Source organism: Lissotriton vulgaris, chromosome 4_1 (genome assembly GCF_964263255.1).
Source record: "Lissotriton vulgaris chromosome 4_1, aLisVul1.2, whole genome shotgun sequence".
NCBI classification, from domain to species: domain Eukaryota; kingdom Metazoa; phylum Chordata; class Amphibia; order Caudata; family Salamandridae; genus Lissotriton; species Lissotriton vulgaris.
The window spans coordinates 2,140,842,576-2,140,865,752 of record NC_141691.1 but is presented as its reverse complement, the minus strand read 5'-3'; the positions used below and the strand labels follow the sequence as shown (position 1 = coordinate 2,140,865,752).

Here is a 23,177-nt window from a genome sequence, read left to right as displayed (position 1 = left end):
CTCCCTGAACCCATATCGTATATCTGTGAGGACCTGGTTCTCCTCCGCCCATTCCTGCAGACGATTTAGAATGACACGGCCCAGCACCTTGGCCGTCACGTCTATGAGGGATATAGGGCGGTAACATTGTGGGTCATCGCAATTCCCTTTTTTGTAGATTGGGACAATAGTTGCAGTTGACCAAGAACGAGGTAGCCCTGCCACCCCTGCCTCGTTCAGAACCCTCGTAAGTAGTGGAGCCCACAAGTCTATATTGCTCAGGTAAAGGTCAGGGGGTATACCGTCAGGGCCGGGTGCTTTGTTTTTGCTCAGTCCTGCTATTGCCAGTTCCACTTCTACCAGGGAAAAGTCTAATCGCGTAGTTGGATTTAACCTTAATCCTTCATCCTGAGTTAGTTGTCCTGTATAATTATAAAGGCTCTGGAAATGGGTGTACCATTGCTCTGGTAAAATGGTATTTATTATTTTAGGCACTCCAGGATCCTGTAAACATGGTGTATTAATAACTTTCCAAAATCCCGACATGTCTCCCCTTTCTGCCGCCTCCCTTAGGTTCTCCCACGCTTGTATTTGTAAGCTTTTTTTTACGGGATTTCAGGGCCTTTTTGTATTCTGATCTATACTGTGCGATTTTAAGGTTGTCCCTAGGGCAAGACTTGAGGCTAAGTTTGAGGTTTTTGTGCGCCTTAATGCAGTCTAGGTCAAACCAACGCGGAGTGAGAGCTATTTTACTACCTTTGGAGGTCTTTAATAGATCATCTACATGACGTGCAATTTCTTCAAATGCACTGACCACCGTTGCTCCCCCCATGCTGGGATCAAGGCATATATTTATAGCATTTTGCCCTTCTGTTATTAGTCTTCTGTAAAATTTGTCTCCTTCTGTCTTGGCCCATTGATCCTCCTCCCCTGGTCCACCACCTTTTCTATGATATCTATTCTGTGTAAAGGTTTCTTAAAGTTAAAGCCTGTTAATGCCAAGACCAGAGGGTTGTGATCGCTAAATATGCTTGTGTCAATGGCCATGCTGCTAGTGCTTCTTTTTATTAAAGGTGAAACCATAATGAAGTCAATGTACGAATGGCAGCCTCTACCCTTGAATGTTGGGTTGGCGTCTCCATTGCTGCCTAGCTCTATCAGGTCCATGGTATGGACCAAGTTGTGCCTTTTTGTTAGCTTCTCTAAATCTCATCCCTCTATAGTGTGTGCAAAATGTGGGCCTTTCAGTACAGTGCATCACGACCAGTCCTTATTCAATGGTCTTAGATTCTCGCAGAGGTGGCAGTTAAAGATTTTCAGGTGACATTTACTTTGTTCTTCACATTGTTTTTCACTTTGATTTGTATCACCATACTTAGCAGTAGCAGAATAGGTCCTGATGAAGCAGTAAGGTGACCCATGGGCCCGAGGTAAAACTGCAGAAACATGTCGACCACACTTTTCATCTGTCTAGTTATTTGTTAATACTACCATTTGCACTGTTTTTATCGTTGAGAAAAAGGAGGTGCCCATTAATTACTCAATTTTAGATATTCTCACTTCACACACTTTTTGATTTACACAATTTAGCACTGCTATTCAGCTACCTCCTGATACCTAATACATATTACATCACAGACGGTTTGGGACTGATGTGATAGATTCGGCTGAGTTTGGCCAAATCTTGCACTGGGCTCTTTGTTCCCCATGTGCTAAATGAAGGTTCCTAAATGATGTAGGGCGGTACAGGTTGGGAGTCTGATGGGATCTCTTTGAGCACCGAGAAGGGACCCAGCGACAGACCCCTTACTATTCATTAGTTGGTATTCACGTAGTTGGTAGGGCTGTAGCATTGGTTGGTCGTAAAATATTCCCTTGGACCCCCTTTCTTTGTTATAATTTGGCAGTTAAAATACCCCATGATTATTGTACTGGGGGGGTTTGGTGTCTTATTTAATAAATTCTGCCTATCTAGACGGGAATCCAGTTCTTTTGTGACGATCCCTTTTCCCATCGTGCCTACCGCGTTGTACCAGTTTAATAAAAGAAGATTGAACCTTTTAAAGCTTTACCCTACCGCTTGTATGTTTCGTGAATCCCAATTATAATTAAACCAAGTCCCTTGAATGAGGAGGTCTACATATATTATTAATCCTCCAATTGCTCTCCCAGATGGTGATTTTACGGCCGGGACAGAAAAGCATTTATACCCCTCTATGCTATACTGATTGGGGTCGACCGCCCAGGTCTCTTGCAGGCATATAATTTGGAAATTGTTTATATACTTCCGCCATTCCTGGGATTCATATTTGGCTGCCAGTCGTGCAATATTCCAAGATATAATACGGAGGCTATCCTGTTTATCCCCCATGGGAGACCCTTTTAGTTCCCTTAATGGATACGCTTCCTTAACTTCCCCTATTGTTATTTTCTTTGTGCGGGGAGCGAGTATAATTTCCTTGTTCCGCCTAATTCGATCGGAGGTTATAATTTGGTCTAATTGATCTGGCGTTTTTATTCCCCCGTTTTGTGTTTTGGGATTCCTTATACTGGCCCTCCTACCATCGCTGTGTCCTAGGGTACTCGGTGAGCGAATTCCTATCCCTGTAAGCCCTTCCTCCTCTAATCTCTTCTAGAAGTTGGCTTGTCTGTGCAGTTAATGTGATTTGTTTGTCTGGCTTGTGATTGGCTGGATCTGGCTGGTGTGCCTGGCTCCAGGAGTCAGGATGGGTCTGCCCCGGTGGTGAATGGGGAGATCTGCATGTTGATGGCAGGGAGAGGATGCACCGGGGACCTGAATAGAGCTGGGCTTTCCCTCCACAATGCTGGCTCCGCCCATTACTCACTACTTTCTGACCCCTTGCTATTCATTAGTTGGTATTCACGTAGTTGGTAGGGCTGTAGCATTGGTTGGTCGTAAAATATTCCCTTGGACCCCCTTTCTTTGTTATAATTTGGCAGTTAAAATACCCCATGAGTATTGTGCTGGGGGGGTTTGGTGTCTTATTTAATAAATTCTGCCTATCTAGACGGGAATCCAGTTCTTTTGTGACGATCCCTTTTCCCATCGTGCCTACCGCGTTGTACCAGTTTAATAAAAGAAGATTGAACCTTTTAAAGCGGTACCCTACTGCTTGTATGTTTCGTGAATCCCAATTATAATGAAACCAAGTCCCTTGAATGAGGAGGTCTACATATATTATTAATCCTCCAATCGCTCTCCAGGATAGTGATTTTACGGCCGGGACAGAAAAGCATTTATACCCCTCTATGCTATACTGATTGGGGTCGACCGCCCAGGTCTCTTGCAGGCATATAATTTGGAAATTGTTTATATAATTCTGCCAGTCCTGGGATTCATATTTGGCTGCCAGTCGTGCAATATTCCAAGATATAATTCGGAGGCTATCCTGTTTATCCCCCATGGGAGACCCTTTTAGTTCCCTTAATGGATACGCTTCCTTAACTTCCCCTATTGTTATTTTCTTAGTGCGGGGAGCGAGTATAATTTCCTTGTTCCGCCTAATTCGATCGGAGGTTATCATTTGGTCTAATTGATCTGGCGTTTTTATTCCCCCGTTTTGTGTTTTGGGATTCCTTATACTGGCCCTCCTACCATCGCTGTGTCCTAGGGTACTCGGTGAGCGAATTCCTATCCCTGTGAGCCCTTCCTCCTCTAATCTCTTCTAGAAGTTGGCATGTCTGTGCAGTTAATGTGATTTGTTTGTCTGGCTTGTGATTGGCTGGATCTGGCTGGTGTGCCTGGCTCCAGGAGTCAGGATGGGTCTGCCCCGGTGGTGAATGGGGAGATCTGCATGTTGATGGCAGGGAGAGGATGCACCGGGGACCTGAATAGAGCTGGGCTTTCCCTCCACAATGCTGGCTCCGCCCATTACTCACTACTTTCTGACCCCTTGCTATTCATTAGTTGGTATTCACGTAGTTGGTAGGGCTGTAGCATTGGTTGGTCGTAAAATATTCCCTTGGACCCCCTTTCTTTGTTATAATTTGGCAGTTAAAATACCCCATGAGTATTGTGCTGGGGGGGTTTGGTGTCTTATTTAATAAATTCTGCCTATCTAGACGGGAATCCAGTTCTTTTGTGATGATCCCTTTTCCCATCGTGCCTACCGCGTTGTACCAGTTTAATAAAAGAAGATTGAACCTTTTAAATAGGCATGGGCGGATTTTGCGGATTCGCAATCCGCGAATTTGCGGATTTGCGGATTTGCGGATTGCAAAAATGCGCAAAATCCGCGAATCCTCGCGGATTTTGCGGATTTTTTTTGGGGTGTTCGCACGGGTTTCTGCAAGTTCGCGAGGTTTTTGTGCAATTTCGCAAATTGCGAACTTACTTGTCAGGTCGCCAGTTTTGCGAACTTGTTGTTTCTACGTGCCCAGCCTGTTTGCAAGCCTTTCTTCATCACTGCCACCCTCTGTCACCACTGGCACTCTCTTTGTTCACCCATGCCACCCTCTGGCTCACCCATGTCACCCTCTGTGTCATCACAGCACCCTCAGGTTCACCAGTGTACATTATTGGGGCAAACAAAGCACTGCCATCCTCTGTCAACACTGGCACTCTGGTTCACCCATGCCACCCTCTGGCTGTCACACCCATGCCACCCTCGGTGTCATCACAGCACCCTCTGGTTGACCAGTGAGTGTACATTATTGTGGCAAAGCAAAGCACACCTGCTAAGTGCATTAAGTTTTGCATAATTAAATTACAACAACACCTGCCCTGCCCCAACTGACATTAATGAAGGCTGGCACCTGCTTGTCTGCTCCCTTTCCTTTCCTTTTCCTGTTTGTTGCAATGTAATTTTTTTTTAACAGGAACCTAACCGAATTCTGGAGGGCCCCTTCAGGAAGCACTACAGGGAATGGTTACAAATGATGAGGTTGAACTTTTGCACCTGCTCATAGCTTTTCCTTTTGCAAAACTCGTTTTCGGTAATTTCGCACTATTCGCGAGGCGCGGCGTCGTGCGAAATCGATCGTGTAAGCCGCAAACTCGTGCGAGTTACCCCAAGGTTTACGGGCGCCGCCATTTTGTTTGCGTGACGTATTTCCGTTTCCGCCCGCTATGTGTAATCTCGCGCGATGAGCATCTTGCGAATACAAGTTCGCACGAGTTCGCGAGAGAAATCGCGTGTGAACTTACTTACGCTCACGTGATCGGCCGCCATCTTGTTTTTCATTCATTCCTATGTGTCTGGGCATGGTGTTTCTATCCTCTGTATATCTCTGCCATCCTTTGCTTATTTTATTTTGTTTTTGATCTATTAAACTTTTTTTCTATCCCTCTTGTTTTCTAGGTCTATATTCATGTGTTTTAGGCTACTTTTGTTTACTTTTCAAGTACTTTTTAAACTTTTATTTCCTTCTTCTCTACTCCTATTATTTTTCATTTTATCTCCTTACCTGCCCAGAACATGGTGAAGACAGCTGTCAAGCTGCCCAAGCCGGGCACCGCAGCCCGTGCCCGGCTCCCGTGTGGCCGCTTGAGGGCGGAAATGGTGGTGCCCAGGGAGATCTTCAGCCCTGAGGAGGTGGGCACACTCGTTTATTTTGTGCAGCGCCGTCTCCCGAGGACTATCGCAGCAGGCGGCAGGATTGCTGCCGGTTATACCAACAGCCAGGAGCGTCGGAAGCGGTGGGGGCAGGTGTGCCGGGCCCTTTTTAAGATCACGGGGGTCCAGCGCACCTATAATCAGGTGACCCATCGCTGGACCGATATTCTGGAGCGGGAGCACGACCTGCTCGATCTGCTGGGAGTGGAGGTCCCCGGGCTTGGTGAGTAGTAGTAGCAATTTTTTCATCACTCACTACTCTGTTTTTTCTCTTGCTCTGTGTGTTAATATTGCAAATGTTTGCTTTAACTTTTTTACAAAGAGCAATAATGCTGCTGATTACATTGATAGGAGAGCTAAATTAATATTTCAAAATCTTCTGTGCATTTCAGGTGCACTGCTCTCTTTCTCTGTGGCGGTGCCACTGCTTATTTGTTTTCTATTTTGTGTTCATTTAATTGGGCTGAGTAATGTATGAGTGTACTTTACAGAACTGCGTAATGCTAGACACAAAGGGGCAGATTTACAAGCCCCTTGCGCCACGTTTACGCTGCCTTACCTGACGCACAGCGACGTAAACGTGGCGCATCCCTGCGAGTCATGTACAACGTGATGCTTCTAAGGAGATGCGCCACGTTAAGACCTGGGCCTGCGCCACAATGGGTGCGTTCCCACGCAGGCTGAGGGGGGGTGGCGGTCAGGCAGATGTGCGCCTCGCAAAAGTGCCTGCTTGAAATCTACAAGATTTAACGCAGGCACTTCCGCGACGCTGCTACGTCAATTCTTTATGCCTGCTTGCTTGAAGCAGGCATAAGGACTGATGCGGTATGTTGAGTATTGGGCATCCCTGAGCATTGCTATAGTTGCATCGCGCCTGCGACGCGACTCTAGAGATGCGCCCCTCTTTCGTCACGAGATGCATCACGCATTCGCCTACCCTTGCGCCAGGGTTTGCCGCATTGTAATTGCGGCGCATCTGCCGTGACGCAAGGTTAGTTTTGAGTTACGCATTTTGTTCTGGTGCACCTCTGGAGGTGTGCAGCCCAGAACTCGTAGGTATGCCCCTAAGTGTCAGATTAGCAATTACCTGTGCATCCCTGCAAAGTGTGAGGCACGCCAGCACCACCCATGGTGCGCCGTATTTTCAATGCGGCACGCCATGGTGCCAAAACGTCACCGAAGCGTTATGCATCGGTGCCGTAAAGGCGGCTCATTGATGGAGTTGCGTTGCAACGATGGCGCAGCTCCAGCAATGCTGCGTCAAGCCGTAAGCCTGCTTCATGCAGGCGCAGGGTTTCAGTGACGCATCATTGTCCTAAATGACTGAGTAGAGGCTCAGGTGCAGTCCTTCCTTTGTAGCCCTCTTTTTGGCTAAAATAGTTGGTTCTTGTTCTTTCTAAATGTTTGATTTGGTTGACAAGGACATCGACAAGCAGCAATCATCAATTTTTTTTGTTCTTTCTTTCATGTTGTACGTCAGGTCCGCCCAGGGGCAAGCGGACAGAAACAGCGGATGCAGTGGCTCCAAAGGAGGAGGATGATGCAGGCCAGGGCGGCGAGTGCTCCTTTGCTGGCCCCAGTAAGTTTTCATTTAAATATAGAGGACCTATTGTTGTCCAAGCGTTCCTAATTTAAATTTTTCGAAACAGTGTTTAGATAGGAGCTAAATCAATAATACTACTGTTGCAGGGACAATTCTCCACAAACCTTACTATGGACACCAAAGACCTGAGTAATAATATTTCAGAGTGGCGTGTTTGGCACACTGTATACTATAGTATAAACTTGGTAGTGTCAGCGGCACGGACTCCTCCTTGCAAAAATTACAAAACCTTTCGCTCAGTCACTCTAGCTTGGAGGACCAAAAGCCACAGAGTCTATTCAAGTTTAAAAGCTTTATTAAAAAAAGTAAAAGTAAACACATATATTAAAATAAAGTTAGCTGGAAAAGGAAAAGTGCTTGGTGCTGAGTTGATGAGTAATGGAACACATGTCTTGTGGTCGAGCCGAGCTTTCACCTGGTTTAGTTGGTTGCTCTTGTCCGTAGAAGTCCAGCGTCTGTCTGTTCAGAGAAAAAAGATGTGTGTTAAAATTAAGCAAGCATTCATCAATTGTGACAAAAAAGTGCAGCAAGACAACAGCCTTCCCTGGAAGGAGGGACATTTTTACTTTAGACTAGAGTAGACAGTCAATTATTTTTTCTGTTGTTTTCAAATTTCTTCATTCCTAGACCAAATACTAGTGAGTGGTGTAATCTAACAGTCTTAAATATATTTTGTAGGTGGAACAGCTGGTGGCGGGGCCAGCTCGGACGTGATCGTCATCGACTCGGAGTCTGAGGACGACTCTGGGGAGGATGCGGCGCAAGTGGACAATCAGACTGTGAGGAAGCAGGCAGCGGTGGTGTGGAGTACAGGTAAGCTGGATCATGGTACTATCTGACTCTTAGATAGCATATGATGTGTATCCAGTGCTGGACCAGTGACAAATTACAATATGGTAATTACAGCAGGCTGGGACCGACAGACAGATAGAGGCAGAGAGAGAGGAAGACAGAAGGAGAGAGAGAGGGAGGGAGCCAGAGGGAGGGTGAGGGAGGGAGACAGAGAGAGAGACAGCGAGGTAGAGGGAGACAGAGAGAGAGATAGAGACATATCGCCTGGGCCTGGTGCAGATGATACGGTTGCTGGTGTGGTTAACGGCTCAGAGGAAAGGTCACTCACTTCTGCCAGATCTCTTTAATATGAAAGAGCACCAAACCAAGGATACAAGTGAGTTGTGGGAAGGGAAATGGTGATTCAAGCGCCCCCCCTTGCCCCTCCATGCGGACGCCCATGATACTGGCCTCAATAGTTTTGTACTGCGCTGGCTAGTTGCTAGTTGTACTGTGACACAACTTCCTGCTGAATCATTTTGTGTTCATCATATTCTTAAAGAGCATTCGTTACAGATTATGTTTTTCTTTCTTCTTATAGTTGGTAATACTAAAACATCAAAACCGAGCAGGAGTATGCGGGCTGTACTTGCCCGGCAACGGAGGCTGGATGCCACTGTTGCGCAATATCGCCGGCTGGTGGAAATGGAGGGGGACGACACGCACTCCAGTGTAACATCTTCTGCATCCTCCTCCGTGACCCCACGTTCTGCCGGTAAGCGCAGTGCTCCAGCCAACCGGAGCCGTGCTGGAAGACGCCACCGCCGAGCAGCAAAGGCTGCACCTCCTCACAGTACTGTAAAGGCTCGCTTGCGCCTTGCACTCCGCAGAGTGTCCAACCTAGAGGCGGAGGTCCAGAGATGGAAGGAGTATCATAATCTGGTGGAGGGCCTCCGTTTAGATCAAGCCATCATCCAGGAGAAGTTTGATGCCCTGGAGGCCAAATTCAACAACCTGCATCCGTAGAGTGTCCCTTGCCCCTTTTTAGAGACTTTTGGGGGGTGGGAATTGGGAGTTGGGGTTTTTGGGGACTTTTGATGGACTATTTATTTGTTGGGGTTAGGGAGGGTCTTGCAGGAGTTTATTTTGTTAGGGATATAAAAATATACTTTTTCAAACTTTATCTGAGCATAGCTGTTTTTTACTACTTTTGAGCCTGGTGGGTGGTGGTTTTGCAGTAAGTTTGTTTTACGGAACACTGTCATCGTGTTGATTCACGTGTAATTGGCCAAATGTTTTCCAAAGTAAATGCCTGTCACAGAGTTTCCTAAAGCAAGAGTCCTAGGAGTTTACTAGTAGTACCACTGTCACTCTCTCGCCTCTCCTCCTAATACTGCATTTTACTACCTCCCATCCAAACGCTTATCTTACCTGTAATTTGTGTTTGTTGAGGGCTGTCTCCACCTGGAATTCACAGTGTCCTAAAGCGTTCTGCAGCAGGGCCCCAACTGGAGTTTCCCGGCGTGGATTTTCTGCAAAGCAAAAGCAACCTGTAATTGGCCAAATGTTTTCCAAAGTTAAATGCCTGTCACAGAGTTTCCTAAAGCAAGAGTCCTAGGAGTTTACTAGTAGTACCACTGTCACTCTCTCGCCTCTCCTCCTAATACTGGATTTTACTACCTCCCATCCAAACGCTTATCTTACCTGTAATTTGTGTTTGAGTGCTGTCTCCGCCTGGAATTCACAGTGTCCTAAAGCGTTCTGCCGCAGGGCCCCAACTGGAGTTTCCCGGCGTGGATTTTCTGCAAAGCAAAAGCAACCTGTAATTGGCCAAATGTTTTCCAAAGTTAAATGCCTGTCACAGAGTTTCCTAAAGCAAGAGTCCTAGGAGTTTACTAGTAGTACCACTGTCACTCTCTCGCCTCTCCTCCTAATACTCCATTATACTACCTCCCATCCAAACGCTTATCTTACCTGTAATTTGTGTTTGAGGGCTGTCTCCACCTGGAATTCACAGTGTCCTAAAGTGTTCTGCAGCAGGGCCCCAACTGGAGTTTCCCGGCGTGGATTTTCTGCAAAGCAAAAGCAATCAACATTCGAAATGTGCCAGCGGGGCTCACAGACCCCAAAACCCTAGAAGCCCCACAGACAGCACCCCTAAGACAGGCAAGTGAGCAATAACGCCTAAACGTTTTCACCTCCCATTTCCTCCTAACCAATTTCATCCCTTAATAGACCTTGCCAGCAATGGCCCAGCCAAGACCCATAAACCCAAGCGCAAACAAGTTTGACACCCCCCAAACAGCCAAAAAGCAAATCCGGGAAAAAAGCCACACTTAGAAAAATGTATTTAAATGAGGACTCACTACTTCCAGTACCTCTTTAGGGGACTCGTCAACGTAAGTTTCTTCATTGTGCGGAATCCAGGCATCAGCATTACGGGAAATGGATAGGGTGAGTCTGGAGGAGGAGGATAGACGACCAGGACTGAGTTCTTGGCAACTAACTTGTGAACCTGATGAATGCTGCGGCATCAAAATCAAGACAGTTCTGCTGATGGGCTTGTTCTTTGATTGGGTGATTACAGTTTTGTTGTGAATGGGATCAAGCACTTGGTAAACAAAGAAAGACAGACAGACAGGAATAAAAGTGAATAAGGAGTCGGACTAAAAATAAAGTTAATGAATCATTGACTCATTTTCAGAACTCGGTGTCAGGGAAAATGAACTCGTCCTCATACTCTGCAAATTCAGTCGGTAGTACTTGTGGTAACTGAGGAGAACTTTCCTCAGGTAGGTCGGTGTCCTCTTCTTCCTGCGTGCATTCTCGTACTTTGTAATCTGGTGGTATGAAGTGCTGGTTCATCTTTATCATGGTGAGCCGCTCCACATTTGCGGGCAAGAGGCGGGACCTTTTGGAAGTCACAATGCCACCAGCAGAACTAAAAACACGTTCTGAAGACACACTTGCGAGTGGGCAAGACAAGTAATTGATAGCCAGGTTGGTGAGCTCTCGCCATATGTTTCTTTTCCCATGCCAATACGCCAATGGGTCCTCAGTAATATTGACCGCTGTTGAGTCATCCAGGTAGGCCTGCACCATTGAAACAATGTTCTCCCGCATTCCTGTACTTTGCACTTCTGTGTCCTTTCTGGGACAAGCAAACCCTAGCTGACTTAGCCAATCCTCTTTAGACATATCGCCTGTGCCTGGTGCAGATGATATGGTTGCTGGTGTGGTTAACGGCTCAGAGGAAAAGACACTCACTTCTGCCACAGGCACAGAAGTGCTTTTATCCGACGCCTGTTGGCCTGCTGATTCACTAGTACTGTCTTCTCCTACAGTTTCCTTCCTCTCTCTTTCAAAACGAATGGCTGACCGAGCTAGCCAACCTTTGTACTCTGTAACATCTGAAGTTTCAAAAGGAATTAATACTTTTCCTAACAATGGCTTTCTGTAACGTGGATCCAGAATAGTAGCACAAATGTAGTGCTGTTGTTTCTTGATATTTACAAGCCGTTTATTGCTAACTAGGCGTTGTAATAATCTCTGCGCCAACTCATATGCTTCATTCTTTCCCACATCCTTTAATTCTGAAGACACCACCTTGACTTGGTGCTCGAGCTTCAGCAACAATGGGATAGCTTTGCTCAAAGAACAGTCCTCCCTGCTGACTGCACGCGTGAAGACCTCAAAAGGACGAAGCATGTCTGTCAGGCATTTAACTAGCTGCCATTGCTCCACCGCTAGCATCATTTCTGTCGTATCACCACCCAGGTTGTAGAAATACTCATTGACTACTGGAAACAGCTCATGCAGACGCTCAAGCATGTAGAAGGTTGAGTTCCAACGTGCTGCCACCTCCTGGATAAGTGCTTTCACTGGCATTCTACGTACATTTTGCTGGCGCCTCAGCTCCTTCCGGGCCCTATTGTTATTTTCTTAGTGCGGGGAGCGAGTATAATTTCCTTGTTCCGCCTAATTCGATCGGAGGTTATCATTTGGTCTAATTGATCTGGCGTTTTTATTCCCCCGTTTTGTGTTTTGGGATTCCTTATACTGGCCCTCCTACCATCGCTGTGTCCTAGGGTACTCGGTGAGCGAATTCCTATCCCTGTAAGCCCTTCCTCCTCTAATCTCTTCTAGAAGTTGGCATGTCTGTGCAGTTAATGCGATTTGTTTGTCTGGCTTTTGATTGGCTGGATCTGGCTGGTGTGCCTGGCTCCAGGAGTCAGGATGGGTCTGCCCCGGTGGTGAATGGGGAGATCTGCATGTTGATGGCAGGGAGAGGATGCACCGGGGACCTGAATAGAGCTGGGCTTTCCCTCCACAATGCTGGCTCCGCCCATTACTCACTACTTTCTGACCCCTTGCTATTCATTAGTTGGTATTCACGTAGTTGGTAGGGCTGTAGCATTGGTTGGTCGTAAAATATTCCCTTGGACCCACTTTCTTTGTTATAATTTGGCAGTTAAAATACCCTATGAGTATTGTGCTGGGGGGTTTGGTGTCTTATTTAATAAATTCTGCCTATCTAGACGGGAATCCAGTTCTTTTGTGATGATCCCTTTTCCCATCGTGCCTACCGCGTTGTACCAGTTTAATAAAAGAAGATTGAACCTTTTAAATAGGCATGGGCGGATTTTGCGGATTCGCAATCCGCGAATTTGCGGATTTGCGGATTTGCGGATTGCGAAAATCCACAAAATCCGCGAATCCTCGCGGATTTTGCAGATTTTTTTTTGGGGTGTTTGCACGGGTTTCTGCAACTTCACGAGGTTTTTGTGCAATTTCGCAAATTGCGAACTTACTTGTCAGGTCGCCAGTTTTGCGAACTTGTTGTTTCTACGTGCCCAGCCTGCTTGCAAGCCTTTCTTCATCACTGCCACCCTCTGTCACCACTGGCACTCTCTTTGTTCACCCATGCCCCCCTCTGGCTCACCCATGTCACCCTCTGTGTCATCACAGCACCCTCTGGTTCACCAGTGTACATTATTGGGGCAAACAAAGCACTGCCATCCTCTGTCAACACTGGCACTCTGGTTCACCCATGCCACCCTCTGGCTGTCACACCCATGCCACCCTCGGTGTCATCACAGCACCCTCTGGTTGACCAGTGAGTGTACATTATTGTGGCAAAGCAAAGCACACCTGCTAAGTGCCTTAAGTTTTGCATAATTAAATTACAACAACACCTGCCCTGCCCCAACTGACATTAATGAAGGCTGGCACCTGCTTGTCTGCTCCCTTTCCTTTCCTTTTCCTGTTTGTTGCAATGTAATTTTTTTTTAACAGGAACCTAACCGAATTCTGGAGGGCCCCTTCAGGAAGCACTACAGGGAATGGTTACAAATGATGAGGTTGAACTTTTGCACCTGCTCATAGCTTTTCCTTTTGCAAAACTCGTTTTTCGGTAATTTCGCACTATTCGCGAGGCGCGGCGTCGTGCGAAATCGATCGTGTAAGCCGCGAACTCGTGCGAGTTACCCCAAGGTTTACGGGCGCCGCCATTTTGTTTGCGTGACGTATTTCCGTTTCCGCCCGCTATGTGTAATCTCGCGCGATGAGCGCCTTGCGAATACAAGTTCGCACGAGTTCGCGAGAGAAATCGCGTGTGAACTTACTTACGCTCACGTGATCGGCCGCCATCTTGTTTTTCATTCATTCCTATGTGTCTGGGCATGGTGTTTCTATCCTCTGTATATCTCTGCCATCCTTTGCTTATTTTATTTTGTTTTTGATCTATTAAACTTTTTTTCTATCCCTCTTGTTTTCTAGGTCTATATTTATGTGTTTTAGGCTACTTTTGTTTACTTTTCAAGTACTTTTTAAACTTTTATTTCCTTCTTCTCTACTCCTATTCTTTTTCATTTTATCTCCTTACCTGCCCAGAACATGGTGAAGACAGCTGTCAAGCTGCCCAAGCCGGGCACCGCAGCCCGTGCCCGGCTCCCGTGTGGCCGCTTGAGGGCGGAAATGGTGGTGCCCAGGGAGATCTTCAGCCCTGAGGAGGTGGGCACACTCGTTTATTTTGTGCAGCGCCGTCTCCCGAGGACTATCGCAGCAGGCGGCAGGATTGCTGCCGGTTATACCAACAGCCAGGAGCGTCGGAAGCGGTGGGGGCAGGTGTGCCGGGCCCTTTTTAAGATCACGGGGGTCCAGCGCACCTATAATCAGGTGACCCATCGCTGGACCGATATTCTGGAGCGGGAGCACGACCTGCTCGATCTGCTGGGAGTGGAGGTCCCCGGGCTTGGTGAGTAGTAGTAGCAATTTTTTCATCACTCACTACTCTGTTTTTTCTCTTGCTCTGTGTGTTAATATTGCAAATGTTTGCTTTAACTTTTTTACAAAGAGCAATAATGCTGCTGATTACATTGATAGGAGAGCTAAATTAATATTTCAAAATCTTCTGTGCATTTCAGGTGCACTGCTCTCTTTCTCTGTGGCGGTGCCACTGCTTATTTGTTTTCTATTTTGTGTTCATTTAATTGGGCTGAGTAATGTATGAGTGTACTTTACAGAACTGCGTAATGCTAGACACAAAGGGGCAGATTTACAAGCCCCTTGCGCCACGTTTACGCTGCCTTACCTGACGCACAGCGACGTAAACGTGGCGCATCCCTGCGAGTCATGTACAACGTGATGCTTCTAAGGAGATGCGCCACGTTAAGACCTGGGCCTGCGCCACAATGGGTGCGTTCCCACGCAAGGGGAGGGGGGGTGGCGGTCAGGCAGATGTGCGCCTCGCAAAAGTGCCTGCGTGAAATCTACAAGATTTAACGCAGGCACTTCCGCGACGCTGCTACGTCAATTCTTTATGCCTGCTTGCTTGAAGCAGGCGTAAGGACTGATGCGGTATGTTGAGTATTGGGCATCCCTGAGCATTGCTATAGTTGCATCGCGCCTGCGACGCGACTCTAGAGATGCGCCCCTCTTTCGTCACGAGATGCATCACGCATCTGCCTACCCTTGCGCCAGGGTTTGCCGCATTGTAATTGCGGCGCATCTGCCGTGACGCAAGGTTAGTTTTGAGTTACGCATTTTGTTCTGGTGCACCTCTGGAGGTGTGCAGCCCAGAACTCGTAAGTATGCCCCTAAGTGTCAGATTAGCAATTACCTGTGCATCCCTGCAAAGTGTGAGGCACGCCAGCACCACCCATGGTGCGCCGTATTTTCAATGCGGCACGCCATGGTGCCAAAACGTCACCGAAGCGTTACGCATCGGTGCCGTAAAGGCGGCTCATTGATGGAGTTGCGTTGCAACGATGGCGCAGCTCCAGCAATGCTGCGTCAAGCCGTAAGCCTGCTTCATGCAGGCGCAGGGTTTCAGTGACGCATCATTGTCCTAAATGACTGAGTAGAGGCTCAGGTGCAGTCCTTCCTTTGTAGCCCTCTTTTTGGCTAAAATAGTTGGTTCTTGTTCTTTCTAAATGTTTGATTTGGTTGACAAGGACATCGACAAGCAGCAATCATCAATTTTTTCTGTTCTTTCTTTCATGTTGTACGTCAGGTCCGCCCAGGGGCAAGCGGACAGAAACAGCGGATGCAGTGGCTCCAAAGGAGGAAGATGATGCAGGCCAGGGCGGCGAGTGCTTCTTTGCTGGCCCCAGTAAGTTTTCATTTAAATATAGAGGACCTATTGTTGTCCAAGCGTTCCTAATTTAAATTTTTCGAAACAGTGTTTAGATAGGAGCACAATCCATAATACTACTGTTGCAGGGACAATTCTCCACAAACCTTACTATGGACACCAAAGACCTGAGTAATAATATTTCAGAGTGGCGTGTTTGGCACACTGTATACTATAGTATAAACTTGGTAGTGTCAGCGGCACGGACTCCTCCTTGCAAAAATTACAAAACCTTTCGCTCAGTCACTCTAGCTTGGAGGACCAAAAACCACAGAGTCTATTCAAGTTTAAAAGCTTTATTAAAAAAAGTAAAAGTAAACACATATATTAAAATTAAGTTAGCTGGAAAAGGAAAAGTGCTTGGTGCTGAGTTGATGAGTAATGGAACACATGTCTTGTGGTCGAGCCGAGCTTTCACCTGGTTTAGTTGATGTTGCTCTTGTCCGTAGAAGTCCAGCGTCTGTCTGTTCAGAGAAAAAAGATGTGTGTTAAAATTAAGCAAGCATTCATCAATTGTGACAAAAAAAGTGCAGCAAGACAACAGCCTTCCCTGGAAGGAGGGACATTTTTACTTTAGACTAGAGTAGACAGTCAATTATTTTTTCTGTTGTTTTCAAATTTCTTCATTCCTAGACCAAATACTAGTGAGTGGTGTAATCTAACAGTCTTAAATATATTTTTTAGGTGGAACAGCTGGTGGCGGGGCCAGCTCGGACGTGATCGTCATCGACTCGGAGTCTGAGGACGACTCTGGGGAGGATGCGGCGCAAGTGGACAATCAGACTGTGAGGAAGCAGGCAGCGGTGGTGTGGAGTACAGGTAAGCTGGATCATGGTACTATCTGACTCTTAGATAGCATATGATGTGTATCCAGTGCTGGACCAGTGACAAATTACAATATGGTAATTACAGCAGGCTGGGACCGACAGACAGATAGAGGCAGAGAGAGAGGAAGACAGAAGGAGAGAGAGAGGGAGGGAGCCAGAGGGAGGGTGAGGGAGGGAGACAGAGAGAGAGACAGCGAGGTAGAGGGAGACAGAGAGAGAGATAGAGACATATCGCCTGGGCCTGGTGCAGATGATACGGTTGCTGGTGTGGTTAACGGCTCAGAGGAAAGGTCACTCACTTCTGCCAGATCTCTTTAATATGAAAGAGCACCAAACCAAGGATACAAGTGAGTTGTGGGAAGGGAAATGGTGATTCAAGCGCCCCCCCTTGCCCCTCCATGCGGACGCCCATGATACTGGCCTCAATAGTTTTGTACTGCGCTGGCTAGTTGCTAGTTGTACTGTGACACAACTTCCTGCTGAATCATTTTGTGTTCATCATATTCTTAAAGAGCATTCGTTACAGATTATGTTTTTCTTTCTTCTTATAGTTGGTAATACTAAAACATCAAAACCGAGCAGGAGTATGCGGGCTGTACTTGCCCGGCAACGGAGGCTGGATGCCACTGTTGCGCAATATCGCCGGCTGGTGGAAATGGAGGGGGACGACACGCACTCCAGTGTAACATCTTCTGCATCCTCCTCCGTGACCCCACGTTCTGCCGGTAAGCGCAGTGCTCCAGCCAACCGGAGCCGTGCTGGAAGACGCCACCGCCGAGCAGCAAAGGCTGCACCTCCTCACAGTACTGTAAAGGCTCGCTTGCGCCTTGCACTCCGCAGAGTGTCCAACCTAGAGGCGGAGGTCCAGAGATGGAAGGAGTATCATAATCTGGTGGAGGGCCTCCGTTTAGATCAAGCCATCATCCAGGAGAAGTTTGATGCCCTGGAGGCCAAATTCAACAACCTGCATCCGTAGAGTGTCCCTTGCCCCTTTTTAGAGACTTTTGGGGGGTGGGAATTGGGAGTTGGGGTTTTTGGGGACTTTTGATGGACTATTTATTTGTTGGGGTTAGGGAGGGTCTTGCAGGAGTTTATTTTGTTAGGGATATAAAAATATACTTTTTCAAACTTTATCTGAGCATAGCTGTTTTTTACTACTTTTGAGCCTGGTGGGTGGTGGTTTTGCAGTAAGTTTGTTTTACGGAACACTGTCATCGTGTTGATTCACGTGTAATTGGCCAAATGTTTTCCAAAGTAAATGCCTGTCACAGAGTTTCCTAAAGCAAGAGTCCTAGGAGTTTACTAGTAGTACCACTGTCACTCTCTCGCCTCTCCTCCTAATACTGCATTTTACTACCTCCCATCCAAACGCTTATCTTACCTGTAATTTGTGTTTGTTGAGGGCTGTCTCCACCTGGAATTCACAGTGTCCTAAAGCGTTCTGCTGCAGGGCCCCAACTGGAGTTTCCCGGCGTGGATTTTCTGCAAAGCAAAAGCAACCTGTAATTGGCCAAATGTTTTCCAAAGTTAAATGCCTGTCACAGAGTTTCCTAAAGCAAGAGTCCTAGGAGTTTACTAGTAGTACCACTGTCTCTCTCTCGCCTCTCCTCCTAATACTGGATTTTACTACCTCCCATCCAAACGCTTATCTTACCTGTAATTTGTGTTTGAGTGCTGTCTCCACCTGGAATTCACAGTGTCCTAAAGCGTTCTGCCGCAGGGCCCCAACTGGAGTTTCCCGGCGTGGATTTTCTGCAAAGCAAAAGCAACCTGTAATTGGCCAAATGTTTTCCAAAGTTAAATGCCTGTCACAGAGTTTCCTAAAGCAAGAGTCCTAGGAGTTTACTTGTAGTACCACTGTCACTCTCTCGCCTCTCCTCCTAATACTGCATTTTACTACCTCCCATCCAAACGCTTATCTTACCTGTAATTTGTGTTTGTTGAGGGCTGTCTCCACCTGGAATTCACAGTGTCCTAAAGCGTTCTGCAGCAGGGCCCCAACTGGAGTTTCCCGGCGTGGATTTTCTGCAAAGCAAAAGCAACCTGTAATTGGCCAAATGTTTTCCAAAGTTAAATGCCTGTCACAGAGTTTCCTAAAGCAAGAGTCCTAGGAGTTTACTAGTAGTACCACTGTCACTCTCTCGCCTCTCCTCCTAATACTGGATTTTACTACCTCCCATCCAAACGCTTATCTTACCTGTAATTTGTGTTTGAGTGCTGTCTCCGCCTGGAATTCACAGTGTCCTAAAGCGTTCTGCCGCAAGGCCCCAACTGGAGTTTCCCGGCGTGGATTTTCTGCAAAGCAAAAGCAACCTGTAATTGGCCAAATGTTTTCCAAAGTTAAATGCCTGTCACAGAGTTTCTTAAAGCAAGAGTCCTAGGAGTTTACTAGTAGTACCACTGTCACTCTCTCGCCTCTCCTCCTAATACTCCATTATACTACCTCCCATCCAAACGCTTATCTTACCTGTAATTTGTGTTTGAGGGCTGTCTCCACCTGGAATTCACAGTGTCCTAAAGTGTTCTGCAGCAGGGCCCCAACTGGAGTTTCCCGGCGTGGTTTTTCTGCAAAGCAAAAGCAATCAACATTCGAAATGTGCCAGCGGGGCTCACAGACCCCAAAACCCTAGAAGCCCCACAGACAGCACCCCTAAGACAGGCAAGTGAGCAATAACGCCTAAACGTTTTCACCTCCCATTTCCTCCTAACCAATTTCATCCCTTAATAGACCTTGCCAGCAATGGCCCAGCCAAGACCCATAAACCCAAGCGCAAACAAGTTTGACACCCCCCAAACAGCCAAAAAGCAAATCCAGGAAAAAAGCCACACTTAGAAAAATGTATTTAAATGAGGACTCACTACTTCCAGTACCTCTTTAGGGGACTCGTCAATGTAAGTTTCTTCATTGTGCGGAATCCAGGCATCAGCATTACGGGAAATGGATAGGGTGAGTCTGGAGGAGGAGGATAGACGACCAGGACTGAGTTCTTGGCAACTAACTTGTGAACCTGGTGAATGCTGCGGCATCAAAATCAAGACAGTTCTGCTGATGTGCTTGTTCTTTGATTGGGTGATTACAGTTTTGTTGTGAATGGGATCAAGCACTTGGTAAAGAAAGACAGACAGACAGGAATAAAAGTGAATAAGGAGTCGGACTAAAAATAAAGTTAATGAATCATTGACTCATTTTCAGAACTCGGTGTCAGGGAAAATGAACTCGTCCTCATACTCTGCAAATTCAGTCGGTAGTACTTGTGGTAACTGAGGAGAACTTTCCTCCGGTAGGTCGGTGTCCTCTTCTTCCTGCGTGCATTCTCGTACTTTGTAATCTGGTGGTATGAAGTGCTGGTTCATCTTTATCATGGTGAGCCGCTCCACATTTGCGGGCAAGAGGCGGGACCTTTTGGAAGTCACAATGCCACCAGCAGAACTAAAAGCACGTTCTGAAGACACACTTGCGAGTGGGCAAGACAAGTAATTGATAGCCAGGTTGGTGAGCTCTCGCCATATGTTTCTTTTCCCATGCCAATACGCCAATGGGTCCTCAGTAATATTGACCGCTGTTGAGTCATCCAGGTAGGCCTGCACCATTGAAACAATGTTCTCCCGCATTCCTGTACTTTGCACTTCTGTGTCCTTTCTGGGACAAGCAAACCCTAGCTGACTTAGCCAATCCTCTTCAGACATATCGCCTGTGCCTGGTGCAGATGATACGGTTGCTGGTGTGGTTAACGGCTCAGAGGAAAAGACACTCACTTCTGCCACAGTCAAAGAAGTGCTTTTATCCGACGCCTGTTGGCCTGCTGATTCACTAGTACTGTCTTCTCCTACAGTTTCCTTCCTCTCTCTTTCAAAACGAATGGCTGACCGAGCTAGCCAACCTTTGTACTCTGTAACATCTGAAGTTTCAAAAGGAATTAATACTTTTCCTAACAATGGCTTTCTGTAACGTGGATCCAGAATAGTAGCACAAATGTAGTGCTGTTGTTTCTTGATATTTACAAGCCGTTTATTGCTAACTAGGCGTTGTAATAATCTCTGCGCCAACTCATATGCTTCATTCTTTCCCGCATCCTTTAATTCTGAAGACACCACCTTGACTTGGTGCTCGAGCTTCAGCAACAATGGGATAGCTTTGCTCAAAGAACAGTCCTCCCTGCTGACTTCACGCGTGAAGACCTCAAAAGGACGAAGCATGTCTGTCAGGCTTTTAACTAGCTGCCATTGCTCCACCGCTAGCATCATTTCTGTCGTATCACCACCCAGGTTGTAGAAATACTCATTGACTACTGGAAACAGCTCATGCAGACGCTCAAGCATGTAGAAGGTTGAGTTCCAACGTGTTGCCACCTCCTGGATAAGTGCTTTCACTGGCATTCTACGTACATTTTGCTGGCGCCTCAGCTCCTTCCGGGCCTTAAAAGAATGGTTGAAATGTGTGCATATTCTTCTGCAGATGGTCAGTATTTTGTCGACTGCAGCTTCTTTTTTCAAGAACTTTTGCACGACAATGTTCATACAGTGCGCCAAACACGGCACTCTGAAATAGTCACCGTCCGCCATGGCCTTAACTACATTGCTGCCATTATCAGTAGAAACATAACCAACCTTGCAATTTCTTTTGGGCAGCCATTGCAAGACCTTTTTGTTAAAGTCATGCAAAATGTTGTCTGCAGTATGAGTTTTCTCCATGCCAAACATGGCTAATGTTGCATGTTTACGAGCACCCTTAAAAATGTCGACCAAGTCACCACCTGCATTTATCCGTTTTGCAACCCCTGAAAAAGAGACCCAGTGTGCAGTGATGCACATGTAATCAAGGGCTTGGCAACTGGTCCACATGTCTGTTGTCAGGTGTATAGTGTGAACAGCACTCTTCTGCAAAGCTGCCCCAACCAACTCAAGCACCTCTTTATGTAGTGCTGGAACAGCAACCCTGGCAAAATAGAACCGGCTAGGAACCTTCCATTTAGGGGCCAGTGTTGCCACGAGTTCAAGAAAACCCACACCTTCGACAAATGAAAAAGGGAGAAGGTCCACCGCTAGCATTTTAGCCAGCTTAGTGTTATACAGGCGCACAATTGGGTGGTTGCTTTGAAATGGCCCATCTGAGGAGAACATGTCTGTAATGCTGCGCTGGACAAGTTTAATGGATGATGCTGATGCCTTCTTCGACCCACTTCTGCTCAGTGTTGACATTTTCCGCATTGGTGTGTCTCCCAGACTCTCAGCATGCCTCCTATGTGTTCCGGAGGGTGTGGTGCTGCCAGGGGTACTGGGTGCGCCCGGATAAATGTCTGACGCTTCTTCTACCTCCCCGTTATCTTCAGATGAAACACCTAGTACGGGTTTATTTTGGCCACTTGCCCTTTGGGATTCCTTTGCCTTGATGTTTGCTAGGTGCGCAAACCATTCTACAGCGTGCCTTCTTTCAAGATTACCTATCTGGCCTCCGGTACCATAGTTGGTACCAATCTTACCGCGGCTAACTGTAGTCGTACAAATGGAACAAACGGCTAGGTTATCATGCTTTGCATGGACACTAAAATAGTTCCAAACTGGGGACTGGAAACTTCTGGTTTTGCCGCACGAGGTGATGATACTGCCAATGCTAGATGAAGCAGTGGTGGATGAGCCTTGCAGACATCTACTGGGTTGTGCAATTATTGCAGCAACCCTACTTGAGGGAGTCGAGCTGGATGGAGTTCCCCTCTGGTGAGAAAATATGGGAGTTGTAGGTTTTGGTGAACTTGTACTACATGACTGCGTTGGTGGTGCTACCAGTGCCACATCGCCAGGGTCACGCTCAGCATGACGTCGGGATAGGGTATAAATGTCTGTCTGCTGCATGGCCGGTGTGGTTGGAATGATGTGTGTGATGACTAGGTCATTGCTGTCATCCTGTTCATCAACATCAGAATGCACCACTTCATCAAGTCCGACGTTCGGATCCATAAGTATGAGCTTTCCGGGGCCCTTCCTTTTAACATTTGATACCTTTCTCAGCTCATGGTGTGCCTCCCTCTCAGACGTCGGAGATGGTTGCCAATCTTGATCCAGATCATGTGAGGGAGCGGGGCTTGAAGAGGAACTTCTACACACCCTCCTTGATCTTTTCCTTGCTGGGGAGCTGGGAGAAAATGAATCATCAGGAGGAGTGGCTTCGTCTTCCTGACTTGATACCCCGGCTCCAAAGTCAATTTCCTCTTGTGCCCATACTTCGGGAAGAACAACCATTGTGGCCACTTGCACCGCTCCATGCGCCGCTACATGGCCCTCTTCACTGACCTCTACTTGCAACTCTCCATGGACCTCTCCTTCTCGGCCTTCTCCTTCTCGGCCTTCTCCTTCTCGGCCTTCTCCTTCTCGGCCTTCTCCTTCTCGGCCTTCTCCTTCTCGGCCTTCCCCTTCTCGGCCTTCCCCTTCTCGGCCTTCCCCTTCTCGGCCTTCTCCTTCTCGGCCAGCTCCTTCTCGGACAGCTCCTTCTCGGACAGCTCCTTCTCGGACAGCTCCTTCTCGGACAGCTCCTTGCGCATGTACTTGTGCTTGTACTGTTAGCTCATGCAGTTGTTGTTGCGGCTTTGGTTGTTGAATAGTACTTGAGCCAACATCACTGGTCGTTGGTGATTGAACCAATAAACAGGCTACCTGTGCAGCACTCATGGTGGACTTTGGTTCTTTTTTCCACATAAATTTAGTGGTCGAGGCACCAGACTCCTTGGTAAGTGGTGCCACTTGCTTCTTCTTCTCCTTAGTAGAGACATCTTTCTTGCAAGAGGAGCTACGGG

The 23,177-nt window shown here is 47.1% G+C and overlaps 2 protein-coding genes across 2 annotated transcripts in view; both read left to right on the top strand.

The window, feature by feature from the left end:
- Positions 1-17,365, top strand: part of LOC147725252 (uncharacterized) — a 45,603-nt gene extending 28,238 nt beyond the window's left edge. The window contains exons 2-7 of the mRNA XM_086966624.1: positions 7,036-7,134; positions 7,837-7,971; positions 8,531-8,951; positions 15,453-15,541; positions 16,247-16,381; positions 16,941-17,365. Coding sequence (XP_086822750.1) covers positions 7,036-7,134; positions 7,837-7,971; positions 8,531-8,951; positions 15,453-15,541; positions 16,247-16,381; positions 16,941-17,365 — 1,304 coding nt within the window. The remainder of the gene's footprint in view (positions 1-7,035; positions 7,135-7,836; positions 7,972-8,530; positions 8,952-15,452; positions 15,542-16,246; positions 16,382-16,940) is intronic.
- LOC147725251 (GTPase IMAP family member 9-like) overlaps positions 1-23,177 on the top strand; it is a 115,147-nt gene that overhangs the window by 78,320 nt on the left and 13,650 nt on the right. The gene's annotated exons all lie outside the window — the stretch shown is intronic.